The sequence below is a fragment of the Triturus cristatus genome, chromosome 12 (genome assembly GCF_964204655.1).
Source record: "Triturus cristatus chromosome 12, aTriCri1.1, whole genome shotgun sequence".
NCBI lineage: Eukaryota > Metazoa > Chordata > Amphibia > Caudata > Salamandridae > Triturus > Triturus cristatus.
Genome location: NC_140595.1, coordinates 422,340,592 through 422,363,099, shown reverse-complemented (window position 1 = coordinate 422,363,099; position 22,508 = coordinate 422,340,592). Strand labels below are relative to the sequence as shown.

General features: G+C 43.7%; 1 protein-coding gene across 2 annotated transcripts in view; it reads right to left on the bottom strand.

Annotated features, from left to right (window-relative positions):
- LOC146776048 (fatty acyl-CoA hydrolase precursor, medium chain-like) overlaps positions 1-22,508 on the bottom strand; it is a 289,608-nt gene that overhangs the window by 140,393 nt on the left and 126,707 nt on the right. For both annotated transcript variants that reach the window (XM_085639390.1, XM_085639389.1), the window contains exon 10: positions 15,019-15,099. In XM_085639390.1, coding sequence (XP_085495516.1) covers positions 15,019-15,099 — 81 coding nt within the window. The remainder of the gene's footprint in view (positions 1-15,018; positions 15,100-22,508) is intronic.

Here is a 22,508-nt window from a genome sequence, read left to right as displayed (position 1 = left end):
GAGGGGACAGGGAGAGAAGGGCAGGGGCAGATGGTTGTAATCTATGTGTCAAGGATGTTTAGTGGTGCAGTGATAGTGTGAGGTCGCATTGGTTCTGTGGAAGGGAAAAATGGAAGGAAGGAAAAGAAAGAGAGCATGGAAGATAGAAGGGAGAGTCCCTGGTCCGCAACAGAGGTGGTATAGTCTGGTGAAGTAGTCGAAGTAAACGGTGTCAAAGATGAGAGTCTGGACTTAGGTCGCAAGGAAAGTGATGCAATACAACTTATTAGGAGGAGAGGAAGAGGGAAATGAACAGAAATAAGTTGGTAGCAGGAGTTACTGGCTGTACAGCAGTGGAGACCCTGAACTTGTAACCGCAGGTCTAAGCTTGTTGGAACGCCGCCATGAGGGGTTGGTCCATCAGGAGAACAAGGTAATGGCTGAGACAAAACAGAAAGGATATTTACGTCATGCAGATCGGAGCATGTATAATGTTTGTAAAAGGAGGGAACATACTGGCGTAGTAAGATAGCATAATCCCACTGGTTGCTTACATGTACATTTACTTAACTCCGGAGTCGATTAGTATGCTAACAACAGTGACTTCAATTACTTTACATATAATGATAACAAAAAGACCTTATAAGTCATGATTTCAATTAACCCCTTCAGTGCCCATGACGAGCTGGACTCGTCATGGGCTGCGGTGGCGCTGTGCCCATGACGAGTCCAGCTCGTCATGAACTCCGCCCGCTAATGCAAAGCGCGGCACTGGGCGGGGAAAGGGGCGGGCATGCAAGGGGTTAACATCTACAGAATATATCACTGTGTGTAGCAACAGTAAAATTAACACAATTGGCATAGTTGACAAAGTACATACAATAAAACCAATGTATACGAGACCCAGCCATCCTGCATATGATGGTTTCTTTTCTTCTCAGCAGCTTGGTCAGATCCAGGTCTGCCTCTAATTCAAAAGGTTCTGAAAGCAATTATGACTAAAACCATGTCCATTACTGAGCCTCACTCAACTTCACTCTTCATCCAAAGCAGATTTTTCAAAAAATTCAAGCGGAGCAAGGCTTATCTCAATGTTGCTCCAGAGTAAAGGCAGTCACAGGTTGAAGCACTGAAACTTTATCCTCGTGAGTGCAGACAGTTCTTTCAGGATCTCTGCCATGGTGTCTTGAGTCACTAGTGTTCTATCACCTGTTGCCTGGGGTCAATGTGGAAGAGCTAGGTTGTAATTTCTCTGGAGGAGAATGTTGTGTGTCCATATCCTGTGACATTAGGCTGTCCAGGAAGAGGGGCAAGTCCTCAGGGTCGTGGAAATCTATGGAGACTCCATCTCTGGTGATGCAAAAGTGGGCAGGTTCAAAGAGGCCATATTTGATGTCCATTTGACGTAGCAGTGGCCTCATGGAGAGGAATGTTTTATGGCGTTCATTAGTCTCTCTAGAAAAATCTGCTGCTACACGGATTTCATGCCCATGATATGTGAATTCAACTTGGGTGCGTGCTGATGCTAATATCTGCCTCGCCTGTTAATGTCTTAGGAAACAGGCAATGAGGGGACATGGATGTGTTTTAAAGGTATTTGCGTGGGGGACCGATACGGTGTGCACGCTGTATTTCCAGTGGTGGGTCAAAGGTGATGCCCATCAGATTTGGGAGAGTATTTCCGAGGAATGCTCTGACGTTCGGGCCTTCAATTTTCTACAAGAAACCGAAAAACCAAATATTATCTCTCCTGCTGCGATCTTCCAAGTCGATCAGTTTGCTGCGAAGGCATAATAGCAGTAGAGGAATGTCTAAAAGCAGTACAAAGTAGAGATTAAGAACTATCAGCCTTTGGTCAAGCCCCTCTGTTCTTGAATGGAACCCCGCAATGTCTGTTCTTATCCTCTTTAGCGGAGGAAGTAAAGTCAATATGTTTGTGTCCATTCCCTCCAACCGACGACTGACAGCTGAAATTTCTAGTAAGATGCGATCCATAGTCTCACCCTGTGTGGAGGTTTGGGTATCCTTGGATGAACTGTCGTTTGGAGGGTTGGCACCTTTCGTAGACATATTGCTTAGTTGCTTAAGTGTGTCTGCAAAAAGGAGTTGTTTGGAGGACTTGCTTCTGTGCTTTGTGGAGGACATTAATTTCTTTAGACCCAGTGTAGTACGCTGAGCCAATGCAAAAGCACAAAAGTACAGGAGTGCAGCAAAATCTGAAAGAGCAGGGCTCCAGTCACTTTATTGTAAACCGGTAGTGACTACTCACAATAGGCGATCCAGGAATAGATTGCGTGTTGTTGAATGGACCTCTCCTCTGTTAGGGTATCTGTGCAAGGCGCTAGGCACTGATCTAGGTCCATGCAGAAATTCTTCAGGATTCTCACCTCATATCTTTTATTGGAGAATCCAGAAACTTCCAGTCTATAGTGGGGGGAGGAGATTTGAGCTCTCCTTACCATGTGTGAACTGCGGGCCAAATGTTACTTGCCGTATCTGGTCAAGGGACCTGTCCTGGGAAATTAGTAGACTAGGACATAGTGCACCTGGTGGTGTGAAGGCGGCAGGCATGACTCCAGGCCTGATAAACACCTGTAATCGACTGATACTCCCTCTAATTTACCACTTTTTTTTTTAAAGGGGAATGAGGGGGATGGACGAGGGGGGGAGACAGTAATCAGGACTCTTCTCTGAGCGTATTCCTTGTATTGGAAAGATTTATTGGTTCATTTGGACTTCCATAGTACCTCCCGCCCTCCTCAAGGTACTTTTAATTGATTTTGTGAATTTAGTTGTGGCGAAGTCCGTAATGTCACCTTCCCAGCGTTGCGAGGTTAGGGCGTAGGAGACCCGGTAGGGAAGAGTACCTGGCTGTGTAGGTGTTTGAGGGCTGAAGCTTTTCTCATATCTTAAGTTCCTCAAAATATCCAGTTGTGATATGGAGCAATTTATTGAGGCAGAAGATGATTTTTACTAGCCTTTCTCCATGTTTAATACGGTGCGGCAATACAACTGCAGAAGACAGGGACACTCGACAAAGTGCGGACTGGAGCTGCTATAAATAAGTGCAGGCCTGGCGGTCACCTGAATAACTCAATACAAGTGGTAAGCCATTAGTACGATATTCAGGGCATCGAGTTAAGTAGAATGCATGATATTCATTTGTGTTACAGCACTTGTTGTTTTCTAAGGGCTGTTAACCCTTTCCATGCGTTGGACGGCCCCCGGCTGTCCGGTGTCATGGTGGGCTTGTGCGGAGGACAGCCGGGGGCCATCCGAACCCCGCCCACTAATTAATTCACCCACACAGCGGGAGAATTCCACGCGTGTTTAAGGGGTTAACGCAGTAAGTAGAATAATTATGTGAATTGGGTTGGTCATTCCCAAAAGTCTCTGGCAGGAGTTTGTGTGGTATTGAGCTTTAGGTCTCCGTTACTGGTAGAACACATACTAGAGATGGCCTCTCATCATGCTCCCACCCCCAATGAGATTATGATTCTACCCCTAGGTTATTTTTACAGAACAGCAAGGGCCATGTTTAATAGACAGCACCGTGCTCTGCATAGTGCTTCCCAGCAGGGTCTGCAGTCTATTATGTTACATAATCGTTTTTCCGCTCTATCTACCCTGGAGGATAATGACTGACTGAGGAATAGTATTGTCCCCCCTTGGTCTGGGGTAACAGGGGGTCTAGTACCATCATGTCGGGACTTATTAGCTCAAATAAATCCAATGGCCCAAGGAGAGGAATCTGTTCCAATTTTAAACCCTACATATGAAGGTTTACCCAGTGCCTGTCCTGTTTCCCATTTTAACCTGGCTAACCAGGTGGTAAATACTAAAATTGGTTGCCATAATGTTATGATCTCCTCTTGGAATATAGCCGGATTACAATCCAGATTGGCTGTACCCGATTGGGTGGTTTTTGCCGACCAGGTGGATATATGGTGCTTTCAGGAGACCTGGGCGGTAGATCCTGTATTTCGTATAGGGTTTGTGAATTACTTTAAACCAGCCATTAAGGGCCCTAGAGGCAGACCGATGGGAGGTCTGTCTATATGGGTACGTCAATGTGAGGGTATTACAGTCGTGGAAGTTCCGATTGACAACCCTGACATCTTGGCCATCAGGGTTACCTCCACAAGGGGCCTCAATATACTTATTATAAATATCTATGTGAGGGGTCTTCCATGAGGTAAATGTTCCCTGACAGATTTTCTTTTGGAACAATTACTTTGTACTGTGCCCCTAGATTGTCACAGGGTGGTGGCAGGTGATTTTAACACCTGTTTTGAGCCCTTGGGCGATGATGACGGAAAACTGTCTGAGGCTGAGGACTCTGTGTGGGGAATCCCCCAGCTGGAGCTAAATCCCATAAGGAAATGGACCCAAGCAGCTTTACATGTGAAGGGACTGTGCCTTGAAAAGGGTTTGAGGGCTGCTAATGGCAAAACGAAATCGGACAGGTCTGGGAAGATGACTTTTATCAATGGTAGAATTGAGAGTAGAATAGACTATATTTTGGTTAATCGTGAGTTGTGGCCGGCCGTCATAGATATGGTGGTGACTGATAGGTTAGAAAGTGACCACAACCCCCTGACGCTGTCTTTATTTGATAGTAGCTTTATTGGCACCCCCATCGATAATGCTAGTATTGTGGAAGCGCAAGTTGTGCTAACTAATGATCAGAGAAGGGTTCGTTGGCCCAAGATAGTTTCCAATGCGAACGCACGGGCTGCTATCAGGAATTTGGTTAGTATGGCCCTGCATAAACTGACTAGATGTGAGTCCGAGGAAGGGATTAAGTGTAGTATCCTGAGTATCCATAGAGATCTATTTGCGGGGCTTAAATCTTTCTTCATTAAAAGTATTCCTACCAATGGTAAAACCAAACATCTGAGGGAAAATTCTTGGTACGATGCAAGCTGTAGAGAGACTCACAATGCCTTAGTAACAGCTATTAAATCTAGGTTACCAGAAACCATCAGGAGTTGTAGAGTTGCATACAAATCTGCCCAAATAAAAGCTAAGAAAAACTAGGATGGAGTGAGCTATACGAGGCGTGTGAGGGTAGAAACATGTGCCAATTTTGGCACCTTCTTAAATGGGGCAGGAACCCGCAGGTTAGGTCCCCGGTCACTTATGTTGAACCCGAACAGTGGGTTAGCTTTTTCGAAAATCAGTTTAAGTCCAGGGACAGGTTAGAAGTTGATACTTGGTCATGTTGTGGTGAAGAAGTCTTACAGTTTGCTCCCAGTGAGGTAAAGGCAATCTTGAAATCTCTTCCGAGTGGTAAAGCCCCGGGACCTGATTGTGTTCCCGCAGATTTATTTAAGCAGGAGCAGGACCTATGGGTCCCCTATTTGACCATTCTAGCTAATGCCCTGGCTAGTGGAGCATCGGTTCCAGATTCTTGGTTCGGGGCAGAGATGTTGCCGATCTATACGAAAGGTGATCGCTCTGCCCCGGCCAACTATCGCCCGATAAGTCTTATAGATGCAGCTCAAAATATTATAGCTTGTCTGCTATTGGGTCGTATTCAGAGTTGGATCTCCGAAACTGATATACTAACGCCATTACAGGCGGGTTTTCGGATGCATGTCAGAACCATTGACCAAGCTTTCAGATTTATTATTTTATATTGGAAGGAAGTATATCTTGTGGGTGGCATGCTTTTTGCAGCCTTTGTGGACTTAAGGTCTGCATTCGATTCTGTGCCAAGGCCCAAACTGTGGGAAGTCCTCTGGGAGATGGCTAGGCCGCCAGAACTATTGAGGCTGTTGATTAACCTGCATGAATATACATATGCCCAGGTTCGCTGGGGAAAACCAGGGGAGATGACAGCAAGATTTGAGATGTCCAAAGGGTTAAGACAAGGATGTGTACTGGCCCCCACCTTGTTTTCCTTGTTTATAAATGGGGTCATAAATTATTTTTTAAACTTCCCGACAGATGCACCATCCATAGCTGGTATGAAAGTCCCCTTGCTCATGTTCGCGGATGACACTCTTTTAATTTCTAAGACGCGACAGGGGCTACAGTTAGCACTGTCCCGTTTTGAGTTGTTTTGCCGCGAACATGAGCTTGAGGTAAATGTGGGGAAGACCAAGTTTATGGTCCTTCGTGGTGCTAGACCAGTAAAAGCTAGGGTTGAAATGGGAGGAGCCACACTGGAACAGACATCTACCTTTACTTACTTGGGGGTCACTTTTAATGACAATCTAAGTTGGAAGTCCCAGATTGACCTCCTCACTATCAAGCACATACAATTAGGTGGAGCCCTGCTCAAAGAACATAGGCACTCTAAAACTAAACCTATGGCTCCCCTGATTAAAATGTATGGGTCTAAAATTCTCCCAGCAGTAATGTATGGCGCTGAACTATGGGGGTTTAGCAATTTGGATTCCCTGATGGTGGCACAAAACAAATTTCTTAGGTCTGCAGTAGGTTTACCACAATCATCCCCACGCATACCTCTTTTATATGACCTAGGTTGTCAGCCTGTTGAGGACATGGTGTGGTATAGGCCGCTGGCGTTTTGGCGACGCCTGTGGACTACCGCAGAACTGTCCCTATATGCCAGGGCACTACTAGAAGTTAAAGCCTTAGGGGGCTCTCATAGGATCAGCTGGCTGTCTGAAATCAAAACTATTTTGATTGATATGGGAATGGGTGAGTTATGGACCAACCCCGAGACGGCTGTTTTCCCCCCCGAAAAAGATCCTTAGGGACACCTATTGGCAATGGATTAAAGTTAAGCGTCATGCATCTCTGACTGGTAGTTCTTAGACTATAACTTATCTGGCTATCAAGGATGATCCCTTTCCTGAAGTGTATTGGGACATAATAACAAAGCTGCAGGATCGAAAACTTTATCACCAGTTTAGAATCGGCACCCTTCCGCTACGTTGTTTTACAAAAAGCTGGAATACATCTGGTAGTGATAAATGTCCCCTATGTGAGGATAAGATTGAAACAGTCGATCATTTTCTCTTTGTTTGCCCAGAGTATCTTCAACCAAGACGGCTGTGGTTGCGCCCTGTATGCCGTGAACTGGGCGTTAGATCAGCGCAGGCAGCCAGCAGAATTCTGAAGTCTGACACATCAAAACTTGTGGTTATTGGTGTGGCTAAATTTATTAGTTGGGCATGGCTCTTACGGTACCGGAGGATTAGTCCATAACTATCTGGCCCCAAATAATGCTGAGACAAACGTGGTATAGGTTTTAATTGATTCAATTCGCCTGTAAAATTGTATATTTAATAATTTTTTTTATTACTGATTTTAATGTGTTATTTATTTATTCGGTCTATTATGCTTATTGTGCTATTAATATTCTTACTACTTTTTATTAATTGTATATTATGAAATGTTAGTATGTCTTTTATGATGAAATATTCGCAATAAAGACTTTTTTGACTTGACTTGAATAATTAGGAAAATCACTGCTGCCCTTATTCAGAGACCGTAACACCCACCCATGTCGCAGTTCTCATCATTCCCTCAGGACTCATATCATCTTTAGCCTGGTTACTAGGAGAATCGCTGTAGTTTCCTCAATCACGTCAGGCTCCTCAGAAGCACAGCCCTCCGATGTCAGCGGAGCCAGGAATTTTGTTTGTGATCATAGAGCGCGAGGGGAGGGGTTAGCTTGGCAAACTAGGGCTGAGGCTAACGTCACACCTCTAGGCCCGGCTTCCTCACACGTACCTCGGTTCTCACTTTCCCTTCATTACACCTCCGCTGCTTTGTTAATAGGTCCGTCGCCTTCCAGGGCTCCCAACACCGTGGGAGACATCGGTGTCATGCCCTCAGTCATGCATGGGAAGCCACCTCCTCTGTCTGGAGCACGTCCCACAGCGGAGCTCACAGCTTAGGCAGCCGTAACTGTTCGTGACCAAATGTTGAGAGTTTTTAAGCAATTTAGAATTTATGATATTTAAATTGTAAAGAACATCATCTGCATGGAAGGCAATTTTAGGGATGTAGTACTTGCATCAACAACTATCCTGGGACATGTGCTCTTTGTGAAGAATTTCAGACTGTAGGTTAGGACAACACTCCTGCAATAAGGACCGTCCTCCAATCAGCAAGCAGGAATCTTCCTTCTTGTTTCTCTTTCCAGAATTGAACTTTGCAAGGGGTTCGTAATGGCTACTGACTAGCAAGCCACGGGTACCTCTGCCTATACAAATTTTTGCCTCCCGTGTCTCACTTAACCTTTCTCAGCACTGTGATGTATTTTGTGTTATGGCTGAGGAAATGTAACAGAGCATTTCCTGCAAAATCCAAGAACGTGAAGGCCTTTCTTGGTGTGTTAGGACTTTTATGAACCAGTAAGATCTCTAACTTGTCAGCAGCTCACTCACACGCTTGAGGTGAATATGTGCCTTTTGGCGGGGACAGAGAGAGAGGACAGAGGAACAAATACACTCTCTCTCTCTGTGTTTCTCTCAATCATACTCCCTCTCTCTCTCTCTGTTTCTCTCAATCATACTCTTTCTCTCAATCATACTCTCTCTCTCGTTCTCCCTCTCTCTCTCTCCGTTTTTCTCAATCATACTCCCTCTCTCTCGCTTTCTCGTTTTCCCTCTCTCTATTTCTCTGTTTCTCTCAATCATTCTCCCTCTGTCGCTGTCTCTCTCTCTCTCTCTCTCTGTTTCTCTCAATCATACTCCCCCTGTCTCTCTGTATTCCGAGGGCTAATTTAGTGCTGAATTGGGCAGAGTGTGATGATTTGTGTACAGTTCATTCATAGTGTCTGGTGAAATGTAGGAGAACCTCCTACCACAGTTTTCCTCCTACAATACAACAACCTTTGGAGCTGGGAGCAGATCAGATGGCACGAAAGATCCATGAGTATATTTGAATTAGTTTCTCTTCCTACCCCAGATGTGTAAATAGCTTTTAATACATCATTGGCTGGGTGGATTATTAAACTATTAAACCTTTTATAGCTATGTAGTGTATTGATATCGCTAAAATATGTTTTAAGATTTGGTTGTTTGCCATAGGTATTTTCTTTTCTATTCAATGGCGACCTCGAGGCCTGAGAAAATAATATATGTCAAAATACCTTTTTAGAAGATGCTTTACACTGAACACGGCCCAACAACTTTCTAGGTGGAACTCCAAGGTTAAATAAAAGATAGCTGGCTCTGGTGAAAAATACAGTGCTTTACAGTGACAGAACTCAGCATGAGTGTAGACACAATTTTACACCTTCCATCGTCAGCCTGACAAGCTGATCCAATTTTTGGTTGGTCCCAGGCTACCAGTTTTTCCTCTGGCAGTGAAGCGATTTACCATTAAAGACAATGTTTACTGTGGTTGAGGCCTTTTCAGAGAGTCTCAGACCACAGCAGAAATCAACGTCCAGAAGTTTGAAAAGCAAACGAAGAGGCTGAACATCTACTAAAACTCACCCGAATTTCTGTTTGTATCTCAACTGCCCAGTATTACACATAACACCATATTACTGTGAATTTAGTATGCCCTGGTTAGCTATAATCACATTTGACCAGGCGATAAGGATAACACAGAGCACCCAAAAGCATGTACTTTAATTCTGAGCTAGGAACAATTGAGCTAATGTTGCCGTACGGCAATTTTAGTTTTTTTTGTTGTTGCAGTTTTTTATTCAGCGAGCAGACTTAGAGAGTTGAGGCACTGGAATAAGGATGCAGCATAAGAGAGTCTAAATTAGCAGGAACTCTAATGTTCATTAAACTTTAAATGCAAAATGCTTAAACATAAAGCAATCAGCATTTAGTTTTGAGTATACGGTTCTGCAAGACACATATGACGTCGGGTGCGTGGCGCCGAAGGTGCACCAAAGTCAAGCCCAACTGCGCCCGTCCGCGCCCATCTGCGCCCGACCGGGCCCAGGAACCCTGCAAAATTTTCAAGAATTATATACTCTGGAAAGGAACTACACAGTGTCAACAAACCCAGAGTAGTCGGCTGCAATAAGGGCTGGAATTTCATGAGCGAGCCATCCTTAGAGAAGGTCTGTTAACACTGTAAATTATTGTGGAAAGCACCTCACAAGCTAGGGTCGAGCAAGACTAATGGGCTAAAGGAACCACAGGCATGGAAGATAGGGCTGATCAACTGCCGCTCCCTGCCTAAACATAAAACAGAAATCCGCCTACTGTTAGAGGAGACCACCTTAGATGCCCTGTTTATTACAGAAAGTTGGCTTGAAGATTGCTCCTCCCCTGATATAGTAATGGACCAGGCTATAACATATTCAGACTGGATAGGATTGGGCAGGCAGGGGGTGGACTGGCCATTCTAATAAAGAACGAGTACAAATCTACCCTCGAGGCACTCCCTATCAAAGGGTGTGAATGCCTCTTCTTCTCAATCTCATTAGCACCCACGTATATGGGCTCCTAATCTATAGACCCCCAGGCCCCTATGGAGAATTTCTAGAAAACTTGCCTGAATCACTAGCCAGTGCGCTATTTAAGAAATCCAATTTCACCATATTAGTAAATCTACACATGGAGGACCAGAACCTCCCCAGTGTCAAAAGATTGCTATAAGACCTTGAAAGCCTGCAACTCGCCCAGTTGGTAATGACTGCCACACACGTCAAGGGCCATACATTGGATTTAGTAATTTATAATGACCCCAACATTAAGGTCACAACTCCAATACCGGTAGCCTGGTCAGATCACCACTTTATTCCCTTCAATTTGGTAAAGATAGGAAGAGAGCACCAGGGCGACCCCCCAAAGCCGAGACAATAAAAAAGCGCTGGGCCAAGTTCAACTCAGAGGCATGGGGGAACATCCTAACAGATACAATTACACCTAACACCGAGACACCAGTAACAGTGGAGGAAGCATACTCTAGGTGGGAAACCTGGATTACCCAATCCATGTATGATGTAGCCCCTAAAGTTACCTCTAAACGAAAACCCAGACCCAGGGCGGATGGATGGTTTAATCCCCAACTGTGAGCGCTAAAGAAAAATAGCAAAAAAAGCGAAAGGGACTGGAAGAAAAATTATGATCCACAACTTAAAACCCTGTATAGGTCAGCCATCAGAAACTACCACAACAGTATCAAAGTAACTCAGGCAAAGGACTTTGAGGAAAAAATCAGCTTGACCCAGAACTCCTCAAGGGCACTGTTTGTGGTAGTCAAGGTTTTGATTACCCCAGCCCAGGACCCCGACCCGTCAGGGACATTGGAGGAGAGGTGCAATGACTTAGCCACCCACTTCCTCATGAAAGGAACAGACATTTATAGCCCCTTCAAAGTGAACGGGGAAGTAACCTCAAGGTGGAAAAAGCATCTGGAAGAAGATCTCCCATTAAAAACCATCACCAATCTCCCACCAATGGAAGCAAAAAGGTGTAGTATCATTGATGGGCAAAGTAAAGTCAGGCTCGCCTCTAGATCCGGGCCCACCGCACATCCTCAAAAGAGTTACACCTGTCATCCTTCCTTCCTGAATTAAGGTCAAGAACCAGTCTCTGGAGACACGCATGGTCTCAGCTTCATGGAAACACACTATAATTAAACCCCTGTTAAAAAAAAGCCAACACAGATCCATCGCAACTAGGTAATTACCATCCTATCTCTTTGCTGCCTTTTGTGGGCAAGCAACTGGAAAAGCACGTCAACAGATCATTGTCGGAATTCCTGGAAACAAACCACTGCCTCCACCGCACCCAGATGGATTTCAGGGCACACCACAGCACATAGTCTGCCCTGTGGCGCTGGTGGAGGAACTCAGAACATCGTTAGACCAGGGAAAATCATCTGCCTTACTCCTCTTTGACCTGAGTGCTACCATTGACACAGTGGACCACCACATACTTCGAAGGAGACTCTCGGCCATCGGGGTACAAGGCACCATACTTCAGTGGCTGGCATTGTTTCTGTAGTGAAGAACATTCTGTTAGGTCCCAAAAGTCCTGTGTAACATTTCAAACAACCTGTCCCACAATGCTTAGCGAGTGAAAGGGGGTTGTGTGCTATCCCATGCTGCCTTGGGACTGGTCAGGTGACTAGGAGGTTCCTAAGTCTCTCCCTACTCTGCCTCTGTGCTTGGCTTTCATTGTGGATCAAGTCCTGTGCATCGTGATTCTGAAGACTCCTAGTTACAACCTGCTGTCTGCATTTAACTGCATGATATCCAGCCTCCATTTGGAATGTGTTTTCCTATGTCCTGAAACTTTGGCCTCCTGAACCCACGCGTTGTTCTGCAGTTATTACAACACAAGGAGTGGATCTGGTCAAGGATTACAATACCCGACTTTCCCTCTTCAGCGCGAGTATGCGCAACATAAAACAGATAAGACTTTATTTTTCTCGTTTTCATCCTTTTTTCCAACGAAGTGTCCCAGCAGCCATCCCTCTAGCTGCTTTCTCCACCCCACGGAGGTTTCCGTAAGTTTATCTTCTTTGAAGGAAAAAGTTATCTTGCGTTTCCGAGAGAGCTTGTTAATTAATAGACTCCAGCTGTCAGCTCTTAACCCTTCGCCTGCATTTTGGCAACGCGAGGTCGCGTTAATTAAGGAAGCATTGCTGTTGCTAACATTTTCGTTTTGTGGCTTGCTGCTCTTTATTGTTTTTTGCTGACTGAGTCAAGAAGGACTTCTCTTTGTAAAATAAAAGACTTATCTCGTTTTCTACGTACTGCTCTCCCTGCAAGAGCCTAACAGAGAATTCATCTGTACTTCTGGCTGAACATTGTTTTTGTTCGTGCGACTGGCAAAGTCCCATTGTTATTTCTTTAAAGAGACCAAGGTTATTCAGTCTCCAGCATCACTATTGAAAATGGTGCCTAAGATAACCTTTATAACGGTAGGTATGAGATAGTGCACAACCCATTTTTAAAACGCACAATCAAAGCACTGCTGTGTAGAGGTAAAAAGTCTTTTCCTACGTAATATTTTATGTTTTGTCATTATATATAGATATTACATTCATTGACCTGGACCCGCTGCTTCTGGCTGTTCTGGACCCTGCCAAATACTCCTCCTTGGTCTCTTCATTTTTTGGCGATACTTGTCGTCCTCTAGTGTATACTTTAAAACCACTGGGGAGACGGTATCGTTGAGAAAGGAAGATAATTTTTCTTCGCTCCTGGGGAACGTGGTACTTCTGATTGGGATTCCAGCCGGAGCCTGACACATTGAAAGTATTGGAAAACACCACCCTCTCTAAAACTATTTTGTTATTGTGTGGAGAACCACAGGGTTCCTCATTAAGCCCCACACTATTCAATCTATATATGGAGCCACTTGCTAAGATTGTTGAAGAGGTAAATATCTCCATGACGTCCTACGCGGATGATACTCAGCTGGTGATCCTGAGAGACTATCACCCTGTATGGAAAAAGTCAAGGAGTGGATGACAAAAAGCTGGTAAAATTACACAGGGACAAATCAGAGTTAATGATCCTTGGGAACGAGGCAATTCCCGGGCCCTCCATAAGCTGGCCTGAATGTTTGGGCAGCCCACCCATACCTAGAGAAATAATTAAGAATCTGGGTTTTTGGCTAGAAAAGGATCTTTCATGGCCACCCAAGCTAAGAAAGTCGCAGCCACATGTTTTGGTCTACTTACAAGTCTCCGAAAAATCCTAGATCGGATCCCAACTCAGCTTAGGAAGACAGTCCACACCTTGGTCACTTCGCATCTGGATTATGGAAATTCTTTATTCCTCGGGGCAACAAAGTATGTGACCCATAGACTGCTGTTGTCCAGAATGCAGCAGCAAGGCTGCTAAGCAATTTCCCTGCTTGGGAGTCGGTAAAAAGCACCTAAAGGGTCTACATTGGCTCCCAATAGAGCCCAGAGTCAAATGTAAGGCTCTGATCATAAGGCACATATCTCTACATAACAGTGGCCCTAGGAAAATCAAGAGTCTAGTATCCCCTTACATCCCAAACAGGTATTTGAGATCAAGCTCTGAGGTACTCCTAAAACCAAAAAGTGCTAGGAAGGAGACGTGGGGAGGTAAATCTTTCTCCCACCTAGCCCCCAAACTCTGGAATTCTCTACCATGGGAATATTGGACACTGGACAAAGAATTGCAGTTTCGCAAAGCAAATAAAACATGGCTGTTTAAGCAATTCATTTAATGGCTCTCCGACTTCAACCAACAATGTGTCTCTTAGCGCTGGGAAGCACTAGGGCAGCCATGCGCTCTATAAATCTCAAATAATAATAATAATAATAATAATAATAATAATAATATGACGGATTTTACTTGGAGCAATTTCAAGAGGAAAATTAGCTGAAAAAGAATCCATCCTGCAGACCTTTATAACATATATTGGTATGACTCTATACCTACTTTCTCACTGTTGTGACAGTTGGGTTATGGTACTACAGAAGAATACAAATAAATATGTCATAGGTCTCAGATTTTACCTTCAGGTTCTCCATACATTAATGCTTCCAGGTTAAACTCATGGCAAATTGGGAAATTAACAAGTCTCTACTTCAGGGTCATATGATAATTAAACCTGATGGCATCAGGATTTCAGCACCCCAAACAGGCAGCCTTTTTCAACAAATGTGAATTCACTGCACTGCTTATGGAAAATTGCACAAATCACTGTAGAATGAATTTACTTTTTCACCATACATTGGCCTAAATACCCTGACCTGGGGTAAATGTTTGAAGCAGCAAAGTCCCAAACCCACTATCCTGTGAAATATACATTTCAAACACAAAGACAAGCAAACATTTTAAGCAAAGCTTCATGTACAACTTTCAAGACCTCTAATTATGGAGGATCTCTCCAGTTGTGCCATGCAACAAATGATTGAGCATTTACCCTCCTTACACAGAGAAACCCCCAAAAGAAATTAAATTAATGAAAATGGTCAAATTAGTAAAACAAAAACGTAAAACTTGTGTAATGTGCTGATATCAATTTTCAATTTGTATACCTTTGTGGCTCATAATGCCATAACATTAAAATCATTGAAAACCATCAGGAAAGATATTTAATATTAATATAAAAGTAAAATAGAATAAAAGATGGAAGAGGGAATATGTCTTACCGAGAGTTGTCTAAACATTGGTAACAATGAAATTAATTTTTCTTTCTTAATGCCATCCTCCAAGTTAGAAATATTCATTGCCTGCAAAACAATGTGTATATCGTGAACTCATGAAGCTTAATTTACAAATTAATAGCACTGTTTACAACTAAAAAAGGCAGCTCGGGTAATGCCTATTGAAGAATGGTTATGGCATGCACTGTGTGCCTTCAGATATAAAAAGTAATTCATATTTTTGTGGTGAGCATGTAGATTAACTCACAACAAAGTAGACTACAAAGATTGCTGCACAAATTCAGTTTTGCCTTCATATGCTATATTAAGACTTATTATTTTTCACTTTGAAAAACTGAATGAAACCTAAAAAAGAAAATCTAAATCAGCAAATAAATATTTTCAAAAAAGGTCAAGCTAGATTCTTTGTTATCTGAACAGTCCCTTAGGAAGAGCCCTTTCATGGTGTCCTCGTGATGGACTTATGTTAAGTGAGATTGCAGCATGGAAGGATTTTATAACAAGAGTCGAGGCTCTATTATGCATTTCTTGCTGTTTGGTTTTAGAAGCTAACAATTTGAAGGGTAAACTACAATACCCATAATCCTGATACCAGTGGCATGAACAAGAAACACAAAGTGAAAAGTAAAAAAAAGTAAAAAGTGACCTGCTTTCTTGCTGCTAAATCAGATAAGTGCTAGAACTTTATTTATTGCAACTCTGCCTTGCACATGAGCTTTCTGTCTCTTTCCTGTTATGGGGAGCGTGTTACTTTCTAATCAATGTCCTGCTGCCAAAAATGTGTTTGAGTCAGTTACAAGACTGAACGCATCACATGCTTGTGTTGGGTTGTAGCCTGGAAATATTCCCTTTTTTTCTGTTCGGGAGTTTGAAATGTGTGTGGTGCTTCTGTGAAGGTTTCAGCCTTTTCATTAGTGAAGACAAGGGTTTCATTTCCTTTTGGGGCCTGCTAGGAATAAACATTGATTCACCCTAATTGTATACATATACATATAAATAGATATTACTTAGTGGCAGTTGCCACTAGGCAGTTATAGTTAGGACTGCTTTTCCACTGAAAGAGCGTTTTCTAGTTTGCTAATAACTTTGGTGTCATTTGACGAATCTTCACAAAACCTTCCCTAAAAATAGTTTATGCACTTCAGCTCCTTATTGGAAAGTTTCAGTGTGATCCGTCAAGTGGAATCTGAGAAGAGAGTCCCCATACATTTTCCATAGACATCATTAAAATGGGCTACTGCCAAAACTGCTGAACGGAATAACATCCAATTTGGCAGAAAGATAGATCCTGGTCCACAGATTATACTTTCTGGGATTTGGTGTAAATCCGTTCAGTAGTTTTTGAGAAATTAAGGCTGAAAAAATAGATATTTGGACAGTTGGGCTCGCAAGAGTTTCAGAGACTCTAGCAGGAGTGCCAATTTAAAAACAGAGTGTTCTAATTGTCCAAGGGAACTTTATTTCTCTTGGCCATCTCCCTACTGTGGGAGCAAGTGCTCTGATTGGCTGCCACCAACATGAGAAAAATGTTGCTGACATTTATTACAGGACTGGGGAACTTAGTCCCCTGTCCTGAGGCTGTAAAAATATAAAGATATATGGGGCCAGGGCAGGGTTTGGATATTCTGAACCCTTAGGCCCCGACCCAGAGGGAACCCCCTGGTGCCAAAAAAATAAAACAGCAAAAAGTGCTGCGATCCCACTCGACTCTGACAACTGGGAGGCATTTAAATCCCTAATGCCCTGGGAAGCCCCGCCCGGGGCTGATTTCAAATAGAGGAGGGGGTTTGCATGCCCTCCTCTGTGAGCCTCCAAATGCCCACAGTATGCTAACCCCAGGACCAAAAACTGTTTATATGGGGAGGGGGCAGCGTGGCCCCCTCCCAGAGCTGGGAGTGATGTAACTTTTCATGTTGAGGGGGCCGCCTGGACCCCCTCCCTGAGCCGTGGGAGTCCCCGGGGAGCTCACCCTTGGGGCTGACATTACTATTTATGCGGAGGACTCACTGGGCCACGAGAGGCCCTGGGGAGCCAACACTAGGGCCAAAATATTAGAAAAGGGGAAGGGTGCCACATAACCATCCTCCCCAAGCCTGAAAAGACCCCAGTGAACCCACTCTGATTCTTTTACGGAAAGAGGTCCCGCAAGCACCCTTCCTATGCCATAAATGGGCGTGGGACACCAATCCCCCATGGCTGGCTCAGATATTATGTCCCGGGGAACCCATCCCTGGAACATAGTAGTTCTCCTACCTGCAGCAGCTTGGATAGGAAAACCTGTGTTTGCTCTCACTTCGCTAGAGTGTTTTAAATCTCACGCCATGCCTGAGTAAACACCAAGTCTGCTCCTAGCGGATAGAAAAGCTTCACAAATGCTCCAGCCCACTGGTAGTGGACTTTAGATCTGTTTCCATGTCTGCAGTGATGTGGGCAGGAAAAGAGATCTAAATAATGCTCCAACCCACACCAGAAAACCCACCTTTTGTTGCACCATACCCCAGTGGATGGGGTCCCTGTGTCCAAATTCAGCCTGGTGAGGGGGGCCACATGCCCCCTCCCCCTGACAATAAAGCTAGGACATGGGGTCCCCGGTGCCAAAATCAGCCTGCCATGTATCCCCTCTCCATGTAAAATGTAGCAGGACCCGGGGGATGGGGTCCCTAAGACTAAAAGCAGCCCGGGGATGTGTGCTGAGTCTCCCCTCCACATACAACTATGCCGGGCTCAAGGTGATAGGGTCACTAGGGCCAAAACAGGCCCAGGGAGGGAAGACCACATGTGCCCGCTCCCCTTTATTTAAAAGAGTGAGCCTGGAGGATGTGGTCCTCAGGTCCTAGCAAAGCATTGGAAGGGAGGCAACATGGTGGGGGTGTGCTGGTGATTCACAGACGCCGCCCCGTGACCACTGCAGGTAAGGGGGCACCAGCTGCTGCCCCAAAAAACTTGTGCCGCCTCGGCCAGACTGCTGCCACCGCACTTCTCTTACTGCGTCTCTGAATTAAGTATTACATCACATTAAAAATAAAAAATCACTGAAAAAAGAAAAACGTATTATTATTTTTTGTTTTAACCTTATAGATTCACTGAAAGAACCAAATGTTAAAGTAACGTAATAGTTAAAGTGAATTTGTCAGTATTAATATTAATGTTCTATGACATCATTTATGACATTACTGATAACTTTTCAAATTATGTCTTAATAATGTAGGGATATTTTCCACAAATTAGTAGCATTGTAGTGAAAAGACAAATGCCACCAAACCTGTATATTCTGTGAATTTGCAGAAGTGAATGACCTGTGGATCTTAGGGATCTCTGTTGACAGTAGTTCTTTATATATCCAACTGTTCTTTATAATTCAAGCAAAGTGCCTTGAGCCTCTTTGCTCAACAGGTAGTTAAAGGTAAGCTCCTTGCTGTAGTTAAGACCCAATCATATTTCTTAAGGTTGCAAACCAACCTCACTGCATAGTTCTAAATATGCTGGTGCCTAACAATTTGTTGACAAGGCATGCCAAAATAGAGGGCATTGCAGTACTCTAATCTGGACATAATGCGGAAAAAGTCAACAGATGCCCAGTAATGACTGAAATGGAATGGTCTAATTTTCCTAAGGGGCTTTGACAGGCCAAATCAGGTGTTTATTATTGAGAAGATAACATTGTCAAAGGCCAGGTTTTCTTAAAGAATCACCCCAAATGATTTCCCCTTAGCGAAGGAAGTCAGTGGCTTGCCCATGGATGTAGTTACACACATTTGTTCCAGCAGAGTTTATCTCCGTGCAAAAGTAAAAGGTTCATTTCATCAGGATTGAGCTTAAAGAGAATGCAGCCCATCCACTGCTGGACAGCACCAAGGGAGTCATGTAGATTAGCCACAGAATGTGTTGCTTGCTGGCTCAGATGGATCACAATTTGTGTGGCATGTATAGAAGAGAATGTTCAACATCAAATGAGAGGAAGATGTGTAACAGACATTGATATACATGTCAAATAACATACAGGACGACAAGGAGCCCAAAGGCATGCCACAAGTTACTGGTGAGATTGATCAGTAACTAGTCTTAGAGATTTGGAATGACATGAAATAAATGATAAAAAACTGTTTTAGATTGTATCCCTACAGCCTGCAATGTCCGTCTATTCATGCACACTTGGCTGTAAGATATATGAAATGAGGCACTCACGTCAAATAATATAACTCACACTACATCATCTTCATCAAAGAGGGTTTTAATGCCCTCAGTCAATAACATGGAAGGAGGCAGTTCGAACCTCTTTCAGGTTGAAACCCCAACAGCCAAATGTCCAATGCTTTACAGTCTTGTAAGAGTCTAGTGGCTTGATTGGCTCCTAGACCTTCTATGATTTTACAAAGTGTTTGTAGTAATGTGAGTGTGGGGTGATTTTTAGCTTCTACTGCATCTAAGTTGGTTTCTTGAATAGCACGGAAACTACACCTTGCTTTGAGGAGGTTGGAAACGTCTCAGTGCACAGTGAGAGATTGAATAGCTCAGTAATTTTACCCAACAACAAAGGAACTACAGCCAGAAGTACAGATAGAGGGCAGGGGGTCACCTGGAGAGACCAACTTAAGGCAAGGAGTGACTTGACCTCTTAAACTGTCAGCTGCATGAATTTTGTTCACTCAAGATGTTGATTTATCTCTATAGGAGGATCAAGGTTTTCAACGGTGGACTCAGTAGTGTTTGGTATCTCATCATAATTTAGCTGGACTTTTTGTGTGAAGTAATCTGCTAGTTGATCACAAAATCCTCGAGAGATGAGGATCTTGCCTGGGAAGCTGGGGGGGCTGAGAAATGTTCTCACCACAGTAAATAACTGATGAAAATTGCTAGCTCAGGTACTTGCGTTTATCTGCCACAGAGGCCTGTTCTATGTTTTTAGCTGTAACCGACATTTCATTAGGTCTGAATCAGAATAAGATGACCTCCACTGAAGTCCAGCTTGTTGTGTATGGAGCTTTTGCATGCCAGTTTTTTGGTCAACCAGCCTTATTTAAGGGCATGATTCTGTTTCCAGATGGTTCAATGGTGAGCTCCATGTCTCAAGGCATTCTTAACACACTTCTCTAGATTGATTAAGGCCGAGTCGATAGCCAAGTCCTTTTAAGGATGACTTAAAGCTGATTGCAAATCTGCTAGAACTAAGTGGGTGGTTATTTTGGATAACATTGTAATTTATGGTTTGGACATTTTTAAAGTGGGCAGCATTGCAGAAGAACAGGAGATTCTTAACCTGATTAAATAATTGTCCGTCCGGCCCAGCAGGACTAGATGTCCTGGTGTCACCCTCCCTCAGATGAAAAACTGTTTATAATCAGTGCCCTGCTATGTGTAGCTGCCTTTATTTTCAGAAAGAGATTAACATAACCCACTATTACTAAGAAGTTGGTGGCAAATACATCACTAGCGACCTCAACTTGAAGGTTAAAATCAGCAACATGGTGATCTTTGGGTTATCGTAGGATAATCTGCCCCATGGTATTCATAAGCTTGTCAATACAGATTGTATGAGTTACTGGGCGACAGTACACACTAGCCTATAAGTGGCCTCTAGAAACAATTGGCCTGAACAGAGAAGTCTATCATGACAAATGTCATCCCTAGAGAAGCTGAAGGTATCCTTATAAATTACAGCCACTCCTCCCTGTCTTTATCCTTCTCTATTAGGTAATGATAGAGCTTTGCTGTTGTACTTTGTCATTTGCTCTATCACCAGCTACAACACAAAGCCTCCCCTCTGAGAGCAGCAACAGCAGTGTAACTAAGTGAATAAGCACAAACCATAACAGATCAGGCTGATTTGCCTTACCCCAGTTTAAAAGCGGACTCACAGGCCTGAAGTCAGCCATTTTAATTCATGAAAGTGCATGGATGCGGCACCATCATATTTAAGTGACCTTCTACTGCCCAACATATGTTCTCAAGGAAAGGCTATCCTGATAGCCTTTCAATATGGCAGCTTTTGGTGGCAAACCAGGTCATAAGCCCACAATTGTTCCCATGTTGCACTGATCTAACACAGGAATAATAAAGCACAGCTGCCATGTTCCATCCCCAGCTATGAAGCAGCGCCTCTCCAAAGGCCAACAATAGAATCAAAAGTCCCACATCCTGAAAGCCACCATCCTTAAGTAGCCCTCTGCCATTAACACATTTTACTAGGAAAAAGGCTAGCCTGCTAGTTCCTCATTATTGCAGCTTCTGGGGTTCTTGCTTTATATTTTGGTGAATGCAATGCTGGGGATGGATTTTATACACAATGCCACTTCATAACCTGAACCTAATATCTATCTTGCGAATGTAATTTGTATATTTTCTATAATTGTAATATGGTGACTATTTACTAAATTGATGACACCTAATTTATCAGCCTCAGAAGTATGAAAGCCTAGTTTAATCTTGAAGGTTGCCCACAAATGTCAGGAGCATTTACGTAACTAACTGAACTACCTAACCTTGTACAGGTGCTTGAAATCGTAGCTAAATGGTGAACTGGGGACATAGGGTCTCATTTAGATGTTGGTCAGAAATCCTCCGACCGCTGGCTGGAGGCTTTCTGACTGACATCCATGGTTTAAACTCCAACTTCCTTATTACAAAGAGAGCAGTTGAGTTTAAACCTGCGGGTCAATCCAACTGGCTTCCGACAGGCTTAAGGAGCCCATCGGCCAGTTGCAAACTGATCAAAATCCCTTACGGATGGCGTTTCTGCCATCAGGATTATGATGTTAGTTTTCGACAGGCTTCCCATGTCGGGCTTTCTGACATGGAAAGCCTGACGAAAAGCGAATTTATGGGCCCCAAGCAGGGCCCTCTTCTCCCGGTGGCCTATGCTTGTGGGCCGAGGGGGGGCACCCATGATGTCCCCCTGTAAATCCCTGCATTGTGTGGCAGGCAACTCAAGGAGTTACAGTAACTCCCATTTCTCTATGAGAGCTTGTGCTGCGGCCGGTCTCCGACCAAGGCCAAATCTCCCATAGGGAAATGGGAGTTTGCAACCGCACCATGTGCAGTCGCACCATAATTGCGGTTATTGGACCGCCGACCTGAGGCCAGTGGGTCCCTGAACTGCAGAGATGTGAGCCGGAGGCACCTCCGACCTACATCATAATCATGCCAACATTTTTTTTTATTAATTCATCCTCTGTGATATCTGCCTACCAATATCCTGAAAGGATTAGCATCGGAATACTTTTAATTGTTATCTATCAGAACAAATTCTTTTTAACCTGATCCACAAAAAGAATTCTGATTTCTGAGACATTCATTGTGGGAATTGTTTGGAAAAGTAAAACTGAAGAGGCCAGAAACAATGTCTAATCTCTTGATCGTGCGGAAGCAGTTTTATAATTTAATATTTCAGTGATCACTCATTTTTCCCTTTACCGTACTGGGCCCTCTACAGTTAGATGTATAACAGCATTACATTTACCACAGAGGCATATGATCAT